The sequence below is a fragment of the Panulirus ornatus genome, chromosome 57 (genome assembly GCF_036320965.1).
Source record: "Panulirus ornatus isolate Po-2019 chromosome 57, ASM3632096v1, whole genome shotgun sequence".
Classification (NCBI taxonomy): domain Eukaryota; kingdom Metazoa; phylum Arthropoda; class Malacostraca; order Decapoda; family Palinuridae; genus Panulirus; species Panulirus ornatus.
This window is the reverse complement of record NC_092280.1, coordinates 17,670,572-17,690,778: the sequence shown is the minus strand read 5'-3', so window position 1 is coordinate 17,690,778 and position 20,207 is coordinate 17,670,572. Positions and strand designations below refer to the sequence as shown.

General features: G+C 37.7%; 1 protein-coding gene across 1 annotated transcript; it reads left to right on the top strand.

Moving 5' to 3' along the window:
• The first annotated feature begins 1,487 nt into the window (after positions 1 to 1,487).
• Positions 1,488 to 19,662, top strand: Dlip2 (Dorsal interacting protein 2). The gene is made up of 6 exons (XM_071694485.1): positions 1,488 to 1,932; positions 2,511 to 2,680; positions 8,894 to 9,049; positions 13,221 to 14,481; positions 16,248 to 16,436; positions 19,445 to 19,662. Exons 1-6 carry the CDS (start codon positions 1,787 to 1,789, stop codon positions 19,641 to 19,643), a joined length of 2,121 nt encoding a protein of 706 aa, XP_071550586.1. The 5' UTR covers positions 1,488 to 1,786; the 3' UTR covers positions 19,644 to 19,662.
• The last annotated feature ends 545 nt before the right edge of the window (positions 19,663 to 20,207 follow it).

Sequence of the window (20,207 nt, the reverse complement as noted above, 5' to 3'; positions counted from 1 at the left end):
TCAAGACCCATTCAAGCCTACGAAAATTATGATTTCAGTGGAGATGCAAGTGGGTAGTAAAGACAAGATATATATATATATATATATATATATATATATATATATATATATATATATATATATATATATATATAGGAGACGCCATGTGGCCGTACGTTGCAGGATTAGAACCTTACATTAGAAACTGTTAAGAAACGCTCATGGTAATAGTGGCACATCAAGGTTTGGGTGTTTTGAGATCAAAATATTCTTGCCTCTCCCTCTTTGACAGATCTTTGATATATGTAATTGTAATATATGAACATTACGAGTATTTGACCGTCCGAATGAAACTATTGGTACTGATTTTTTTTTTACTTTATAATCATCGGGGTATCTTTAAACAATTATAATCGTTATCAGTTACAAATGCTTGTCAAATAAAAAGAAATGACAAAGGAGAAATGTTAGGGTTGTATTAGACCAAGAAACGAACATCCACCGGGCCCTTGAGAATATGCAAATTTATATAAATTCGGAAAGGCTTGTGAAAGTTGAGGAGTCCACCAGGATTGGATATCGTAAAAACAATGGTAATGTAAGAAAGTCATATTTTTTTTTACCGTATTCCAAACTAACGAACGCTCAGATAATCACAGGAGAGTCGTAACCTACCCCTCTTATTTCTGAAGTCTCCCCTGATTATTGTGGCTTGAGATAATGAAAGAAAATGTGTATCTCATTTGGACCATGGGATGATTTAAAGTAAATTGGATTTTCTCATTTTCAAGGCCTCCCAAATTATCGAACCCTTCCCCCCCCCACCTTTTAATATTTAACTGGTAACAATATATAGTATAGTTATACACAATTCAAAGTTACCTAGAATATGTATTTATTATATACAGATTCAGACGCAGTCTATTTCCGAAAAAGATGAACGTGATTACATTTTTTAAATTCTTGCATTGACGGTATTTCAAACACAGTATACAAAATCCCAATAGATGTGTAGGTTTGTCATGAAATGTCAACCATTAACATTTCTCTTTTTTCATATATCACTTCTGCTACTTTTTAGCATGGCATCATATACATCCCTGTATATATGCCACTGTGACAAACAAATGAAGAAAATAAGCTTTGGCATGTTTCAAACGTAGAAAATAGAGTAGATTTTAACATTTGTCATGTATGTCTAAAGTTTTCATGCATGATTTAAATACTCAGGAAGCAAAGTATTAGGTTAATGGTATAGAATGGAAAGTGACAATATTAAAGCCTGCTTCTTCCTTACTCGAGAATCTTACTGATACACTTTCCATCATTTTTTTTTCTGTCTATAACTTTTTTTCTTTACAGACACAAGTCTGTTATGAATCGATGACCGAGGAAGACTTTTTTTGGCTATCTCATCATAATTATCTTAAATGTGTCCGCCATTGACTGTGGACCGGTGAGGGTGAAGAAATGTAATGAATCATTTCGTCTCGGTTGTGTTCGCTGGTAAGTTTGTGCGCCTGTATATATGCCTGCCGGAGCAGCTGGAGTGTTAGAGCGGTGGCTGTTTTGATAACTAGAATGACATCTCTCTGCTGTCTTACAAGATATATATTAATTTCTTGAATAAGTTAATGCTCCATTCCGGCCACCCTGCCAGCGGATGTGTAGAATAAATATGCGTAAGGACGTATAACTGGCTGTTACTGTTGTCTATCTCAATGTTAAAGAGTCATTGAACCATCGGTGGACTGTACATTTAATCTGATGATCGAGTGCTGTCGTCTGAACTGTTGACCTAAAAAAAATGGATGGGTCGGAGGAAGAGGCAATTTTGGCAAGATTAGCAGAGTTGGAGAGTGAAGGGAGTAGAGGATGCTCCATCAAGGACTGTAAGAACTCCTCCTACAGAGCTGATGTCTTGTACTTCCCAGTTCCTGAGGATCCTGACAGGTATATGTAAATGAATGTATTGATTGCCGACTGCATATGTAATTTAAAGTTACCTCATTTCTAACTCGAGAATGTTACTTTCGTTTATAACTACTGTTTTGTGTGGAGAATATTATAAGATTAGTAGGACGTGACTTGAAGCTAATGATTTTGTGTATTTTAGTGATGATAATGTCAGGGTAAAGTTCCTGTTTAGAGGAACCACAAAGAAAACTAATGAATTTGGGTGAAAAGCATATTAGTGTATTCTCTGTACTAGTTCAAATTGCTGTAGTCTTGAAGAGCAGGATTTGTTACAATATTTTTCTCTTCATGAGAAATGCACAGAAATGTAGACTCCCTTGGATTGAGAAGTTGTTTGACAGGACTGTACGCCTGATGATACAGCTTCACCAATTATACACTTCATTTTCTGTCTATTTGAATAATTGTTGGTTAAGAGTTAATCCAGTTTTCTGTTGTATTAAAACTTATTCACTGCATAACGAATTGGTTCGCCCCACCAGTTTTACATGCAGTGTTTATCCAGAGATGGTATGTTTAACAAATAACTTAAACAAATGTATTGCTTTTTGCAGACGTTCTGTATGGCTGAAATTGCTTAGTGAGTTTATATCTGAGAGCGTTGTTGGTTCACAGTTGTGGATTTGCTCAGATCACTTCGATTCAAAAGATATCATTCACACAAACTCTGAGCCAGAGCTCTCGCCCTCTGCTCTTCCACATATTCAAGGATTTACACAATTTGGTGAGTTATGATTTTTCTTTTTGTTTATCTTGAATGCATTACCATTTATGTGTCTTCTTGGTTATTACAGTATTTGGTAATCTGTATATTAATGATGTTCACATAGAGTGACAGACCAGACTAACCTTTAATGGACAGAACCAAAAAAGATGTATGTGGGTCCTGAGGAGAGGCTTACAGAGCAATTCCAAAAATTTTAGTCATCAGTCAGTACAAAATATCTCGGAACGTTAAAAAGAATAAAAAGTAAATTAACCATATTTCTTGCTGTACAGACATTTGCCACTTGCCACTTGTTTGTTGGTGTTTGCTAAATAATTCATCTTCATCTCTTCATCATGACCAGCAATGATTACTGGTATGTAAAGAACATTTTCTAGTGCTAACAGTTCAACATTCCTGGATCACTATCACTGTTTAGTGCCCTGAAACTCTTGCCATATACTTTGGGGTGTAATAAATGCATATACCAGGTTTTACCCTTTCTCATTTTGTTGTATGGGTAACTGACGCTGTGATTCCCTCCTCATGCAAATTGTAGTTGCTTATGATGTAAGGCATCTAACATACTGATACAGTGCACCTTCAAAGTTAAATGACAGCAGAAAAAGGCTACTCATTAAAGTATGGTTGGATTCCCAACAGCTTTGGTCATACAACCCCATTTTGTTACATTGGCAAAAGATATCCCCAGTGCTAAAGTGTTGATTATTGTTCCTTGGGAAATAAGGAATCTCTCCTTACTGATAAAGTACACTTTCCAGTTTAGATGAGGGTGGTAAGAGGTATCCCATACCTCTGAAGTTCCAGAGGGGTTAAAGCCAATCCTATGTATAGGCTTAGGGTTAAAGTTCATAGGTTTAATTATCTGTAGGTTTGTGCTACCTCATTGAAAATACTCATTCCGAGTTATTGGACTGAATTAGCATGGTTATAAAAGCAAAGAATGCACTGTTTAACTTCTTTATACTAGAATGAAAACTGCAAGCTTTTTTTTTTTCTTACCATTGAACTTGACATTCATTTGGAGGAAGATCAGCAGAGGGAAAGTTTTTGGCAGAAAACAATTAGAAAATGCATGATTAAAAGCTTTGTACTGTACTAATAAGGAATTTTATAGAAATAAATCGAAGTGCATAGCTGAAAGTTGTGAATAAAATAAATTTCAAAATTGAAATAGCATATAGAACTTTTTGTTTTGTAGCTGGCTCTTTTGCAATGAAGCATATGTTTTTTCAATAGTGTTTACAAACCCTGAGGTTGGGTGGATTAAAGGAAAGCAATATTTTTTAGTTCGATCTTATGTGTGATGAATAAAGTAATCACACTTGTCACTGAGAAAGACAAGGTGAATCATAGAGATCAAGAGAAGTTCAAACTCAAGTGTAAGCTCTTAAAATCTTATCGCTGTAGAGGCTTGGTTGGTTGTCTGTTTATACAGCCATATTGCATCATTTCAGAAAGTTGAAGCATTACCATATTTTTCTGTAGATTAACTCCTAAACTCTGTATATCAAGTGGGACTCATTATTTCAAGCAACCAGAGTCTGTTAAAACAGCAGTGACTGTGGTTAGAGGGTTTATATGTCATGCCCTGATTTACATCTATGGTCAGGAGAGTTGATATACTATGCTCTGACTTGCATATTTGGTCAGAAGAGTTAATGATGCCCTCACCTGGATATGTGGTCAGGAGGGGATCATTAACCATGCTTTTGCCTGTCTCTTTTGTCAAGAGGGACCATTAATCATGCTTACCTGCCTCTGAGGCCAAGAATGTTAATTAATCATGCTCTCACCTTCTCTGTGGTAAGAACTTGCATTAATCATACTCTATGGCTAAAAGGGTTTACTGTTGATACACTTATTTGCACCTGTGATCAATAGTGTTCATTAATCAGGCTTTCATTACCTCAGAGGCTAAGAAGTAAATTAATCATGCTCTTACCTGCCTGTGTGATCAAGAGGCTCATTAATTAAGCTCTTGCCTGCTTCTGTGGTCATGAGGGCCCATTAATCATGCTCTCACTTATTTGAATCATTGATTTTTAAACCATCATCATGACTGGTGTCGTACATTAAGGCTAGGAGACATGTTTTAGAACATTTAGAATTGTGAGTCTTGGCCCAGTTATTAGTAATATCAGCATGTCATTTTTAACCTTGAGAGGAATATTGTGATGTTTCATTTTGCTCCTGTGCTGACCAGTTTTTTAATATCCCCCACTGTAGGTAGATGTGATAGTAATTAATTTCATACTTTTCCGGAATGTTAATGAGTCCTTCTTAGATGGATGTGATTGCATCTAAATACATGTGCCAATTCCTTTTTTTTGTCTTTTCATTCCCAAGTCTGTCAGCAGCTGCATCAGACTGGCTTCTTCTAGGATTTGAGGATGTCTGTCTCTCATTTCTTCATTGTTTCTTTTGCTTTTTGGTGGTATGCAAAATGTTAGGTTGAAGAGGCATAGCAGTTGTAGCAGATTTTTCATGCCACCCCTTAGTTCTAATCATTGTTTTGGACAGCAAGAGAAATAGTTGAATACATATGTGTTTGACAAAGCCATTCATGTATTGGGGAACCTATAATATTTTGATCCTTATATGTGAAATTTTCTCCTTCATTTATAATTAATTTGTATCTTCTTTAGTTTTTCATGAAACTGTATTATAGTAACATAAAAGGAATTTATTGATTTACTTTGATTTTGAAATATCTCACTTGTTTGATGAAAATGCTTGGATTATTTGGTTAGCATTTAGATTACAAAATCCTTTTTTGTTGGCACACTGTATTTGCCTTCTATGTAGTGACTTTAGGGATGAAGTATTTGTAAAGTATCATGAAAGTTAGCAGTATCTCTTCATATGGAACTGATTCTTAGAATATTTGCAGCTTTGAAAATGTATACTGGAATGATTTTTGTTTTCAGTCCTCCTATCTGTTGTATCTTTGGAGAATCCTTTGAAATACCAAAGGTTATTCATTGAATACTCTTGCTTATGTGAGTAGAGAATTTCTCTCCCAGATGTAGAAAGTCCCATGTTTATTCATTTTGGCTTGGAATAGAAGTAATGATGTGTTCCTTGACTGGAAATACATTGGAGTAGACAAACCTAAAGACAGATCTAAGAATGAGATTTACTTCTTTTCCTGGTCCAACCATAAGTTGCTGTAGGGTCTGATCTACTCGTGGATTATTAGAAGTACCTTGAAACTTTCTTTTGGAATTCATAATTATAGAAAAATTGCAAAATAGCTTGAAATTCTGCTTCTGTTGGACTTTTCAACCAATTTACAGGCAGAATGACAAAATTATAGAAAAATGATTGTGATAAGATGAAATTCTGTTCTTGTCAGTCAACATGAGGAAACTTTTTGGCTGATGAAAGAAAAATAATGCAGAAATCTGTCATAAGATAGGTGTAAAACCCTAATTTTTTCCATTTCCTCTGTTTAAGATTACCTGTGAGTTCCCAGAAGCACAAGTATATCTTAATGGATGAATTTCTTTGTCATGTATATATCTTCTAGGTGACTGTATATGGACTTCATTGTTTTCCTTGCTTGATAGGTGAATATGAATTAGTGTTGAGTGATTTCACTGTATGGTGAAGATATGGGAGATCACTTTTGAAGCATGAAAGATGTTTTTCCTTACCTAGACAGTGTATAAACTGGAAAGACACTGTTGTCAAGCCACTTACTGAATCACTTCTTTTACTTTCATAAGAAGTCCCATTTAACTTGAAGAAGTAGCTAGTTGAATGAGCTACTATTTACTGAGAGTGGATCAGTTGCTAGCAGGTCAAGGTAGTGGGTTCTCCTGAGTAGAGGATTGAGATCATCTCTGCATATAATTGGTGAATTTGTCATGGAGGAGAGAGATGACATCCTTGTTTAGTAGTTTGATCTCTATAATGAGTGTTCACTTACCCTCACAAAGTTTATGTGTATGTGGCTGTACAATTCATGTATTTCCCTTGTAAAAAAAAAAAAAAGGTACAGTGTGTTTCAGAAATAAGTCTCTAGGAGCATGATAATACAAGATTAGAATTTTAGTGACATCTCACTTTCACAAGAGGTATGTGTCACATGCTGAAGTGAAAAGTGTCTAGATTATGTGTTTCTATGTCTGTATTCCTGGGAAATTATATGGGTGAGTATTGATGGAGAGGGTGAAGGCATGTACAGAGCATCAGCTCGGGGAAGAGCAGTGTGGTTTCAGAAATGGTAGAGGATGTGTGGATAAGGTGTTTGCTTTGAAAAATGTATGTGAGAAATACTTAGAAAAGCAAATGGATTTGTTTGTAGCATTTATGGATCTGGAGACGGCATAAGATAGAGTTGATTGAGATGCTCTGTGGAAGGTATTAAGAATATATGGTGTGGAAGGTAAGTTGTTAGAAGCAGTGAAAAGTTTTTATCGAGGATGTAAGGCATGTATACATGTAGGAAGAGAGGAAAGTGATTTATTCTCAGTGAATGTTGGTTTGTGGCAGGGGTGCCTGATGTCTCCATGGTTGTTGAATAATTGTTTATGGATGGGGTTGTTAGGGAGGTGAATGCAAGAGTTTTGGAAAGAGGGGCAAGTATGCAGTCTGTCGTGGATGAGAAACTTGGGAAGTGAGTCAGTTGTTGCTCGCTGATGATACAGCGCTGATGGCTGATTCGGGTGAGAAATTTCAGAAGCTGGTGACCGAGTTTGGTAAAGTGTGTGAAAGAAGAAAGCTGAAAGTAGATGTGAATAAGAGCAAGGTTATTAGGTACAGTAGGGTTGGGGGACAAGTCAACTGGGAGGTAAGTTTGAATAGAGAAAAACTGGAGGAAGTGAAGTGTTTTAGATATCTGGGAGTGGATTTGGCAGCGGATGGAACCATGGAAGCAGAAGTGAATCATAGGGTGGGGGAGGGGGCGAAAGTTCTGGGAGCATTGAAAAATGTGTGGAAGTCGAGAACATTATCTTGGAAAGCAAAAATGGGTACGTTTGAAGGAATAGGCGTGGGCTATGGATAGAGTTGTGCGGAGGACGGTGGATGTGCTGGAAATGAGATGTTTGAGGACAACATGTGGTGTGAGGTGGTTTGATCGAGTAAGTAATGAAAGGGTAAGAGAGATGTGTTGTGATATAGAGAGTGTGGTTGAGAGAGCAGAAGAGGGTGTTTTGAAATGGTTTGGTCACATGGAGAGAATGTGAGTGAGGAAAGATTGACCAAGAGGATATATGTGTCAGAGGTGGAGGGAACGAGAAGTGGGAGACCAAACTGGAGGTGGAAAGATGGAGTGGAAAAGATTTTGAGTGATCGGGGCCTGAACCTGCAGGAGGGTGAAAGGCGTGCAAGGAATAGAGTGAATTGGAATGATGTGGTATACGGGGGTCGACGTGCTGTCAGTGGATTGAACCAGGGCATGTGAAGTGTCTGGGGTAAACCATGGAAAGTTTTGTGGGGCCTGGATTTGGAAAGGTCGTTTCGATGCATTATACATGATAGCTAGAGACTGAGTTTGAACGAATGTGGCCTCTGTTGTCTTTTCCTAGCTCAACCTCATGCACATGTGGGGGGAGGGGGTTTTCATTTCTTGTGTGGTAGGGTGGCGACAGGAATGAATAAGGGCTGACAGTATGAATTATGTACATGTGTATATATGTATATGTCTGTGTGTATATATATGTATACGTTGAGATGTATAGGTATGTATATGTGCGTGTGTGGACGTGTATGTGTATACATGTGTATGTGGGTGGGTTGGGCCATTCTTTTGTCTGTTTCCATGCGCTACCTCGCTAACGCGGGAGACAGACAAAGTATGATAGAAATAAAAATAATGTCTGTATGAAAGGTCTAGAGTTTATTCACTTGATTACATATGTAGTTTGAGATTTTTAGTACATGCCTGTGTCTGTGTACAGGTGTGGTGAAACATCATGCTGCATGAGCGACTCATGGTCATAAGTTGAAATAAAGCGTGGAACTCTGAGATGCTGCCATGTGGCAGATTAATGTTTATGAGTGAATGACTTTACACCCGTAGGGTAATTATTTTCTTCTGCTGATGAGTGGTGTTGCTGTTAATTCTTTTACGATAGGTAAGTTGAGCTAAGCTTTTGAATATGTGACACCAAGTTTTGTTAGGCTGAGTATGAACATTGTTCTTGTCATGAACTGTGTCTTAAAAATTCATGAAAATATTTTTATCCAATACCATTACAGAAGGTTGTGAAGATGAGGAAGATTGTACAGAGGATTGGGCAGATGACCACCTGTGCTTCACATCAACTAAAAGCGTATCAACTGTTAGAATGGATGTAGAGGCTTCAGATACACCAAGATCACTAGATGCTTTCCAACATTTACTGCAGGAATCTAGTAAGAGATGTTTTATTTCAAAACATGGTACTGCAATTTGAGTAAGTGGTACCACATTTGTATATAATGAGATGGTTTCTTACCCATAGATGGCTTTTCATTTTTTGTACACATATTGCTTTCCCTGGTGGCCCATCAGCTGATCAACAATTGTGAAATCCATTGTAACATTTTATTTTGAATATTGTGTAGTTTCTTAATGTTTAGGTCACCATCAGTGGAACTTGATGGATTTTTGAGTCTCCTGCTTCTGCTTTGATAGTAATATGGAATCAGCATGTCAACTCAAGACACGATGTGTGTGCTGAAGCCTTTATTTTGATGCCCATGTTGGAACCATGTTTTATATCACCAGTCATTATTACTATTAATATGAATGTCTTACAGATTCTGTAGATAGGGTTAAGATAACAGACAGTTGCTATGTGATATTTTGGTACTTTGGAGATTAGGAATAAAAAGTGAGCCTTCTTCCTTTTAGATTTGATTACTGTAATATGTATTACAATTGTTGCTATCTCTCTCTTTAGTGTGTGTGTGTGTGTGTGTGTGTGTGTGTGTGAGTGAGTATGTGTTTGCTTGTGCATGTGGTCACCTATTTGTCATTACTTTTTGTGTAGTACAGTATGGGGAGGGGATTCTTCATTCATGAGGCTTCATCTTGAAAAGTTTTCACTGTCACACAGTAAGCTGGTGTCTGTGTTTAGGAGAATGTGTGAACTGAGGAAGTTGAGAGATGATAAGAATAAATGTAAGATAATGAGGTTCAACATACCGATGACACAGTGTGGTTTAAGTTGAAATGGAGAGGACCTGAAGATTGTGGTGTGCTTTTGTTACCTGGAAGTGGGCGTGGTAGCAAATGAAACTTGGGGGCCTGAATTGTCATGAGTTGGGGGGGGGGGGGCTGAGGTTCTAGTTACACTGAGGAGTGTAAGGAAGGAGTTGTCACTATCTGCTAGGGCAGCATTGGGTATGTCTGAAGGTATTGTAATCCCATCAACATTGTATATGTCTTGGATCCTAAAGCTAAAGAATGGAAGAGGGTGGACATATTTGAAATAAAATGCTTGGGGACGGTACATAGTGTAAAACATGTTGACCATGTAAGGTATGGCAGATGTGATAGCACAGAATGATTGAGGAGGTTGACCATGGTGTGTTGAAGTGATTTTAGCATAAGGAAGGGATAGAATAAGAGGATCTACATTTCAAAGATTGGGGAGCTTGGGAGAGGGAGGACCAAGAATATGGAAGGATAGAGTAATATGGACTTTAAGATATTGTGACCTGGACATTCAGGATGGTGACAGGCATCCATGGGATAGAGTGTATTGGATTAATATTGCTTACAGAGTGTGAAGTGCAGGCTCAGTCAAACCAGTGCATATGGAGTGGTTGATGGAAATCATGGAATAGTCTGTGGGCTTGACTGTGGATGATGTGCTCTGGTTCCAGTACATTTTGAATGGGCAGTCCCTTCCTCTTTTGTCTTCTCTTTTCCTCCATGTTATTGTGTATGCCTGAGCAAAGATAAGATTTCATTTCATTTCCTTTATAATCTTGGCATTAATGGTTTTCATAATACCTGGTTTGATTTCTTTCAATGAGACTTTAACTCTTTTGCTGTGCAATTATCTGTTTCAGATTTTGTATTTATGAAAAGGTGGAAAAATTTTAACTTAAGAAATAAGACAACCATTCCTAATTTTTGGAAAAAAAAACATTATCAACCAGGTTGACCAGTCCTGTGTACAGAAGTTACATTCACTTACATTTTGTTACTTTTTTATTTTCATGATGAGCAGAAAAAGCCATTAAAACCATTGATTCTTCCTTATGAATTAAGAGTTAAGCATTTGTATTCAAGGAAAAATATATTGTTTACTAGACTGGCTAATCTTAAGTAAGACCGGCTAATCTTAAGTAAGGGCAATGTAGGTGTGACACTGAGTTCCACAGACATGACATTCCCTGCCCACCATGGTCACTAGCCTTCAGACAGCTTCACTGGTTCATCTTTTGTTTGGGTTATATTCTGTAGTCAACCAGTAGAGTCTACAGTGTGCTGGGAATTTACTTTGTGGTGGGAAAACATGTGCTTCAGTCAAGGACAGTAGCATCTTGCTATGCTTGCTTTGATTAAGGACAGTAGCATCTTGCTATGCTTGGTTTGATCAGGGAGAGTAGCAATGAAAGGTTAAACTTGTTCCTTGGACATTTAGCCACCAATCCATCTGCATTTTTACATATTACTGTCAGCTCTACTCTTCTACAACTTAATATCTGTGACCTCTCAGATCTTGGGAAATTGGTGATATACGCTTTTGCTTCATGGTCTTTTTTATCTTTAACAGATACCCTGTTATATTTTTTTATGATTACTCCTGGGAGAAATGGAGAAAGAATGTTACCCATGTCTCCTCTATTTAATAGAAGTCACGTAAAAGGAGAGGGAATGGGAGTTGGAAATTATCCTCTGTATTATCACCCTCTAAAATTAGGAATAGAAGGAGCCAAGCAAGAACTTTTCTGGAAGGCTCAGTCATCTGTTCCTGATACTGCCTCTCTAAGGCAGGAAAAGCAAGCAGTGCCATCTGTCTACCACATTCCATTGCAATCACCAGCTCTGATTCCAAAGTGCACAAGGTTTAGAATCTCCAGTGTCTTATTTGAGTCTCATATGTCTAGGTTAAACATGCCTTCTTTTTGTAATAGCAGGATCCACTTATTTATAGTAGATATTCAAATGAATACATAAGTTGGGCACTTGGATGAAGATTTGTCCAAATTATTTGATTTTTTGAACTTATTAGTTCAAGTGACTGGAGACATATTGTCATCATCTTTCACAATTTGTCATTTCATATCAAATTTAAAAAGTATAGAGAAGTTTCATAAAGTAGGGGTAACCTTTGCTGTTTCATTTAAAGATGACGTGCAGGGGTAAATTCTTATCCCTGTGAAAATTTTTCTTTTTTGAGGAGGATGTTTACTATCATAATTCTTCAATCAGAGATAGACCTTTTGTGGTATGATTGTTAGAGAAACCAGTATTGAAACAGAATACCTCACAATCTTCCATTTTAATTTAAACTTTAAAGTTCCATTACAAAAGCACATTTTTAGTTGGTTTTGACATTATGTAACAGGATTAGTAATATATATGCTGTTCACTATTAAGAGATATAATAGAGGAGACATATCAGTATTTTGGTATGTTCATTCTAAGGAGCTTTAGTTTAAGGAGTGGAATGTCAGTAAGAACATTAGTTATTAGTCTCTGCAAACACTGCATTTAAGTTTCCCCCCCTGCATTGGCCTGTTAAGGATGAGGCACTTATGGCTAAAAATCATCACTGGGGTTCACTAGTTATGGAGACTGTTACCATGGCCATCCCCTTGAGGAAGTTCCAGTTGGGAACAGGTGTCTTGAGATAGAAATAGATGGATAGTGATCCTTCTTTCAGTAGAATCAGTGATGTTTACTCATGATCCGGATGTACTACTACCTTTTTGTTATAAATGAACATTTTAGGCATATTTACAGGTTACTGTTGAACTGTTAGGTGATGTTCTTAAGAAAGTAATCATAGATATATATTATATTACCTGGAGTATGTCATCCTTCTGACAGGATATATGTAACTTATCAAATATATATGTTAGATCTCTTTGGTCTTGTTTTATTGTGTAACGTCTGTTTGCACCAGTATTGGTAAATGGCTGCCTCATAGGCAGGACAGTTATTGGTTTAATTTCATAGAACTTGCATTAGTTATGGTAGAAATGTCTCTCCTTGATGTGGATTTAAGGGTTATTCATCTTTTCTGGGAGAGTCTCTTTTTAACAGTTGATGTTCCATTGATCAGTAAACTATGCAACTGAACTAAGGGCCATTAATGACATTTTGATTTATTCTGGTCTTTAGCAAAGAGTAGGTTAGTGGACATCATCATTAATAAATGACTTTAAAAGTTATTTTCTAGTATACCATTTATTTTTTACAGCTCACTCTTGGTTTTGCTTGAGAAATATTGCCCTCAAAATAATTGGACTTCTCTTTAGTCACTGCTTTGATCAAGTACACTCTTTACTTGGGATATCTTATCTTTTGTCTGGAACTTAATAAACACAGATATTACAATATATCCTTTTTTTTTATTGACAGGCCAAGAAGCTGCTGAAATTGAACACAAGGTGTCAGTTAAAATGGAGCCTCGTTCTGAGGCAGAAGATGATTGCAGTAGTTTTGTGGATTCATTATCAAGAGCAGAAACTCAGGATGCATCTCAGGGAGAGAGTAGCATATTCACTCATCCAAGAAGAGTTAAAATGAACATATCCTCTGATGTGATGGAAAAGTTTCTCAAGGAAGGAAAATTGGAAAAGCAGTCAAATGGTTCATATCGTGTGATGGAGAATGTGCTGAAGGAAATTGAAAATAGCATAGGTGGTCAAGGAGCAAAAACTTCTGAAATAAGCACTGCAGAAAAATCTGACCTTAATTCCCAGTCACAAGATGTTCAGGGTACTGTTCCCTCTAACAGAACAGCTGTATTTAGAAGAAAGCGAGGTCGTCCCAGAAAAGGAACTTTCATACCTCGAACAGCACAGTCTCAGGAAACAGCTACCTCAAGCTATTATCCAAACTCGCCTTCCAGTTTACAGTTAGGGAAGACTAACAATAAAACTAGCACAGCATCCTTATTGGTCTATGACAGTACTGAAGATCCTGGAGATGCTGAGTCTGACTCTGAGTACAAACCAAAAAGGAAAAGGAGATCAAAGGTATTAGATGACTATGTAACAGATTTTAATACTTCTGATGAGGAGGATGTAAGTCTAACCACTAATTTTTCAAAATTTTCAAATAGGGGCAGAGGTAGAGGTCGAGGTAGGAAGGCTGAATCATTAGAAGCATTTGATGAAGACCTTTTTACCAGCTATGTTGGAGTTTTTGGAAAGAAATTCTCGCTACAAGAAGATTTTCCAGATGAGGGTATGCTGCAAGAAATGAGTGACAGTGAAGAGGATGTTCCCTCTCCATCTAGTTCTAGTGCAGTAAAGTTGCTGAATACATCTAAGCAAGGAAGTAATATAAAGGATGGATTGGAAGCAGTGCTTGGACAAGATGGAAGAACTAAAATACAGATTGTGAATACAGGTGAGACATCAGTTGTAGATAATGAAGAAAATCTGATATATCATGTTATTGCAACAACTGGCAAGACCTCAACTATTACTCCTCTCAGAATTCCCAAGACAGCTGAAGAACCATGTGAAATCGAAAACAAGGACTTTCCATCTACTTCTCAAACAAAATTTAATAGAGATGAAGAAGGAAGACTTGATGCAGATTTGGAGTTGGATGGCAGTAAACCAAAGTTATCCTCACGAGGTAGAAGGCTTAGGAGTAAGCAAATAATAAGGTAAGAATTTTAACTTGGGTTTTTATTATTTTCTTTGGAATGCTTTTGAAAATGTAGCTGAGCTCCAGAATATATCATAGAGGACTTCTTTGACTGTATCTTTCATAAAGATTAAAGGAAAATGGGTAAGACCAGCCAAAGAGGTTGCGGAATGTCCATTCTCCTGCCGATTGTCTTAACCCTTTAATATCCACCTAATAGTTTCTTCTCCATGCCTGGAAAATTTGAGTTAGGAATCTCTTCCACTTCTTCATCAAAACTGGGGTAAATTTGCTCATTTGCTCTTCATAGCTGGAGGCTGATTGAGATTGGAAGAGTGTGTGAAAGGAGAAATTGAGAGTAAGTGTGAAGAAAAGCAAGGTTATTAGGTTCAGCAAGGTTGAGGGACAAGTGAGCTGGGATGTAATTTAATTCAGGAATAGACAAAAATTGGAGGAAGTGAAGTGGTTTAGATATTTGAGAGTGGACTTTGCAGTGAATGGGACCATAAAGTGGAAGTGAGTCATAGGTTGGGGGAGGGGGCAGAGGTTCTGGGAGCAATGAAGAATGTGTGGAATGAGATAAAATTATCTCAGAGGGCAAAAATGGGTATGTTTGAAGGAATGGTAGTTCCAACAATATTATATGGTTGTGAGGCATGGGATTTGGATAGAGTTGTTTGGAGGAGGGTGGCTGTGTTAGAAATGAAATATTTAAGACCATTATGTGGTGTGAGGTGGTTTGTTCGAGTAAGTAATGAAAGGATAAGAGAGATGTGTGGAACTAAAAACAGTGTAGTTGAGGGAGCAGTAGAGGGTGTGTTGAAATGGTTTGGAAATATGGAGAGATGGAGTGAGAAAAGGTTGACAAATAGGATATATGTGTCAGAAGTGGAGGGTACAAGGAGACCAAATTGGAGTTGGAAGGATGGAATGAAAAAGATTTTGAGTGATCAGGGCCTGAACATGCAGGAGAGTGAAAGGCTTGCATGGAATAGAGTGAATAAGAACGATGTATACTAGGATCAATGTGCTGTCAGTGGACTGAACCAGGGCATGTGAAACATCTGGGGTAAGCTATGGAAAGGTCTGTGGTGCCTGGAAGTGGATAGGAAGCTGTGGTTTCAATGCCTTACACATGACAGTTAGATGATAAGTGTATACAGATGTGATGTTTCTTTGTCCTCATTTCCTGTGGGGTAGGATGGCATAGGGAATGGATGAAGGCAAGCAGGTATGAATATGGACATGTTTGTATATGTATCTGTATGTATATGTATTTATATGTGTATGTACATGTATGCGTGTATATGTACATATATTTGAATGTGAGTGGATATATCTTTCTTCGTCTTTTTCCTGGCAGACTTTGTTGATGTGGGAAATTGTAATGAAATGTAAGATACATTAACTTTATTTTTAATTGTAACTAAATTTTGTCAGTTAAAGAAGCATACTGACTCATAAACATCTCTTTTTAGTTTTATTTTTTTATTTCTAACACCCAGGAATAAAGGCTGAATAATATAAAATATGTAATGAGTGGGATGAATGTGTTTATTTCAGTGAATAAGTAATGAGAGAAATGGTAAATGTGAATGTGAGCGGATATATCTTTCTTCATCTTTTTCTGGCAGACTTTGCTGATGTGGGAAACTGTAATGAAATGTAAGATATATTAACTTTATTTTTAATTGTAACTAAATTTTGTCAGTTAAAGAAGCATACTTTTCGTTGAAAAATCTTATATATCCAATTGAAAAGCAAAAAAATATTTATTTTTGATAGGACTTACAATAAACAAGTGGCATCCCTACGGCAGAGATACTGTCGTGCTCTACAAGAACTGAGAAAGAGGCCGAGAGTTTACACATTGGCTGACCTTGTTTATGGTGCTTCAAGATTTCTGACTGAAGATCAACTGGTGTTCTTCACACTGCAGCTTAAGTCTGGATGTAATAACATGCAGGCCATTAGGTATCTCTTGTTAATTTATGTGATTATGTACTGACTCATAAACATCTCTTTGTAGTTTTATTATTTTATTCCTAACACCCAGGAATAAAGGCTGAATAATATAGAATATGTAATGAGTGGGGTGAATGTGTTTATTTCATTGACTTTAAGTAATGAGAGAAATAGTAAATGGGGATAAGGGAGAATGAATACTGACCATGTATCTCCTACATTTCATAGAAAGTGACAGAGGCTTGAGAGGGTGTTTGAAACCCCACCTGCATTAACATTTTAAGATGGGCATCAGAAAAAGGAGACAAGTGAGGATTTATCCTCAAAGGCTCATTCATCGTTTCCTGGTGCTACATTAATGAGCCAAGAATGGAAAGTACAGTAAACCCTCGATTTAACAGATTAATAGGGGGAATGGGTGTCTGTTAATGCTGAAAGTCCATAAAATCAAATGTAATGTATTTCTGTGCCACATTTAAGTTCACACGCTTTCTTTTAACTACCTTATCACTGTAGGGTGTAGTGTGTGGTATGATAGTTGGATGGTGTTCACCTAGCAATGTTTGAATGCTTACTGGGTAGTTGGAGACAGGAGTCAGACTGAGATAGAGGTGATGCCACCCTGCTCCTGTGAACGGATACTGCTTTATAATAAAATGAAGATGGACTGCCTGCTTTGATAGCACCTTTTATATGGCAGTGAGTAGGATTCAAACCTATGTGGGAAAATCCCATGTTATAACAAGGCTGCTCACCTTCTTCAGGAGATGGGGCACACCCATGGAAATTGCCGTGGATGGTGGAATCAATCTAGACAGCGTGGAGATTTAAGCTTTGTACAAAAAATGGGGAATCATGGCCTGCATCTCCTCAGCCCCCAGTCCAATGGACATGCCGAGCAGCGGTAAAGGCAGCCAAATGGCATTGGAAGTAGCCTGCACAACAGCAAAGTGACTCAGGCTATGCTCCACTATCTCAACAACCCCCTAAGTGAGGGGGATAAATCACCTGCACAGCTGGCAGCACAAAGACGGTTGTGAGATGGTGTCCTGATGCCATGGCAACATTATCTGATAAACCAGCCATGGAGAACTGCTATGTGAAACAGGGAGTGGGTCATAGCAGAGAGCCAGGCTAGTGTGCAGGTTGGCCCAGCAGGTGATGCTGCTACACCGCCACAGTTGTCCTTGGGCACCCATGTTTGCATACAGGACATAGCTTCAAAGGTGTGGTATAGGTTGGGTGTGGTAGTGGAGGTGAAGCTGGACTGCAGTGGCTGCCTGTCTTTGCGAAACCAGTGTCATCTATGCCCCCGGGTTTTGCTGATCCCCTCAACACCACTGGGTCAAGGGGAGTACTCATCAGCAGTGGCTTCACCCCAAGTTGTGGCAACACCCAGCCTCTGGCGGCGGTACCCTCACACCCTCGCCGTGTGAGACACTGCCCTGCTCACTTGGAAGATTATGTTTGTGATGGCTCCTGTGAAGAGTTAACACACTAATTTATGTCATTTTTGTTCTGTTTTCATGTAAAGGAAGTGTGTTGTAGCTGAGCAGTGATTTGTGTGTATATTTGCTTTATGCTTTGTCGAATTTTAATTTCATTTCTTTTGTTTACTTGTTTTTAATTTTGTTATGGTTTTTGTTGTATCAAAATGTGACATTAAGTTACCTAAATCTTATGATGGGTGTATGGTTTAGTGTGTGGTACGATAGTTCAGCGGTGGGCATCTGGTAGTTTGGGAACTCTTGCCGGGCAGTTGGAGGCAAGAGTCAGGCTGAGATAGAGATGATGCCACCCCTTTCCTGCGAAAGCATACTTTTTTATGATAAAGTGAGGATGGAATGACCATACGATAGCTTGAGGCAGACTGAGACTGGAATGAAACGAATCTACCTCATGCTTCCGAAAATGTGCGATATGAAGTGCACATGGTGTGGCATTTGAGATTTTTGTATTTTTTTCTTAATTTTCTAAATTATTGTTAATGTATTATTACTTGTCCGTTAAATCCGTTATATTGGGGTCCTTTAGATTGAGGGTTTACTGTGGATATATAGAAAAAGTCATGCCTGCTAATGGACCTTATTATATGACTGTCTCAGCTTTTGCGGCTGTGTGCCATTTTTGAGTTACGGTAAGGTGGGTTCCTTTGGGTCAGGAAAGAATCTTGACAAAAGTGTACTATTATCTATTTACTGATTATGATACAGCCTTGTCAGAGGTGACTTTTCACTGAAGACATTACCATGTGCATGCAGGGTGACCCTACCCCCCTCCCAACCCATACACCCTGACACACACACACATGCCAAAAAGATACACCCAATCTCAATCAGTCATATATTTACTGCATTGTTTATATATGTTGATCAGATAAGATACAGTAGCATAAGAGAAAGGTTTGGTAATAAAAAGCATATGGTTGAGTGCAGAAGACGATGTGCTAAAATGGTTTAGACATACAGATAGGATGAGTGAGGAGAGGTTAACTAAGAGGGTGTGTGCATGGGATAGATGGAATTAGAGTGATATGGTATATATCTACACTCTGTACACCCTTATCCCTGCAACATTACAGACACCAATTCAGCACATTTGAAGACCCTTCATGCCCTCGATGCAACTACCTCATTGAAGACACTGAGCACTTACTGCTCATTTGACCCACACTCTCCATACAGAGACACAAACACACATCACTATACTTTATGGCCTTTGATTCCACTTGTGGGGGGATGTGGCTGGCTTCCTGAGTGCTGCGGGAGCCCCACAAAACATGGAAGGGATTCCTAAGGCAGGGAGGTAAGGTAAGATATGCATTACAGTAGTTTGTAGGGCATGGTACATCATTTGAATTAAAGTTAGTATTGTGTGGTTCATGTTGAAAATAACTCTACTGTATTGTTAAACTTTTCAATCTAAAGTAATTTTTGAATATTGAGGTTACTGTACTTAATTCAAATGTTATCATATTAATATGATATTTACAAAGACAACCTTCTTCTCTGTTTCAGATTCAGTGTAAGGGAGAAAATGCTGGCATTGGCATTTTACCTACAGAGCCCAGTATTATATAAGTGGCTGCGGGTAATTTTCCACTTGCCTACTAAGCTTATCCTGGAGCGATGGTTGGAAGGTATTGCTAAAAGTGATCCAGATGCAGCCAAAAAACTTATGTATCATGTTTATACAAGATATGTCTTCAGGTTTTAATTATATTACAGTTTTGATATTTAGTACCCTTCTTGCCCTTTATTTGGAAAAAAATCTGCATCATAAATGAGCGTGAAGTATGGTTACCATTTTTTCACATATTACTAGATCTGTGAAATTTCCCTTGTGATATCCATGGTGTTGCCTTTTGCAAAAATGTATTACAGTAACAGGTTATTATCTTGGTTTTCTAGGGGTTTAGAAGCAGAGAAGGAACATAATTTTCTAGGCCTTTAGGAGAAGTGGGAAAGGAAAGCAATGTAACATCCTCAGTTGTAGACAGTACTATATAGATCTTTAAAAGTAGGGAATGACCTAAAGTAAACCTTCAGTGTAATGAAATTCATTATACTGGAATATAATTTACAATGAGCAGGCTTTGTGAAGCTATTCAGATGCAAAGGAGCCATCGATACTGCCACGTTACCACGACCTAGACAGTATGTGAATATCACTTTTGCTAATGTAATTACCTCATACTGCTTAAACACCGTATTACTATTCTTTCTTTCAAAAATATCTGCATTTTTCACTATTTTTTCAGAATCTGTTCTTTTTCTGATT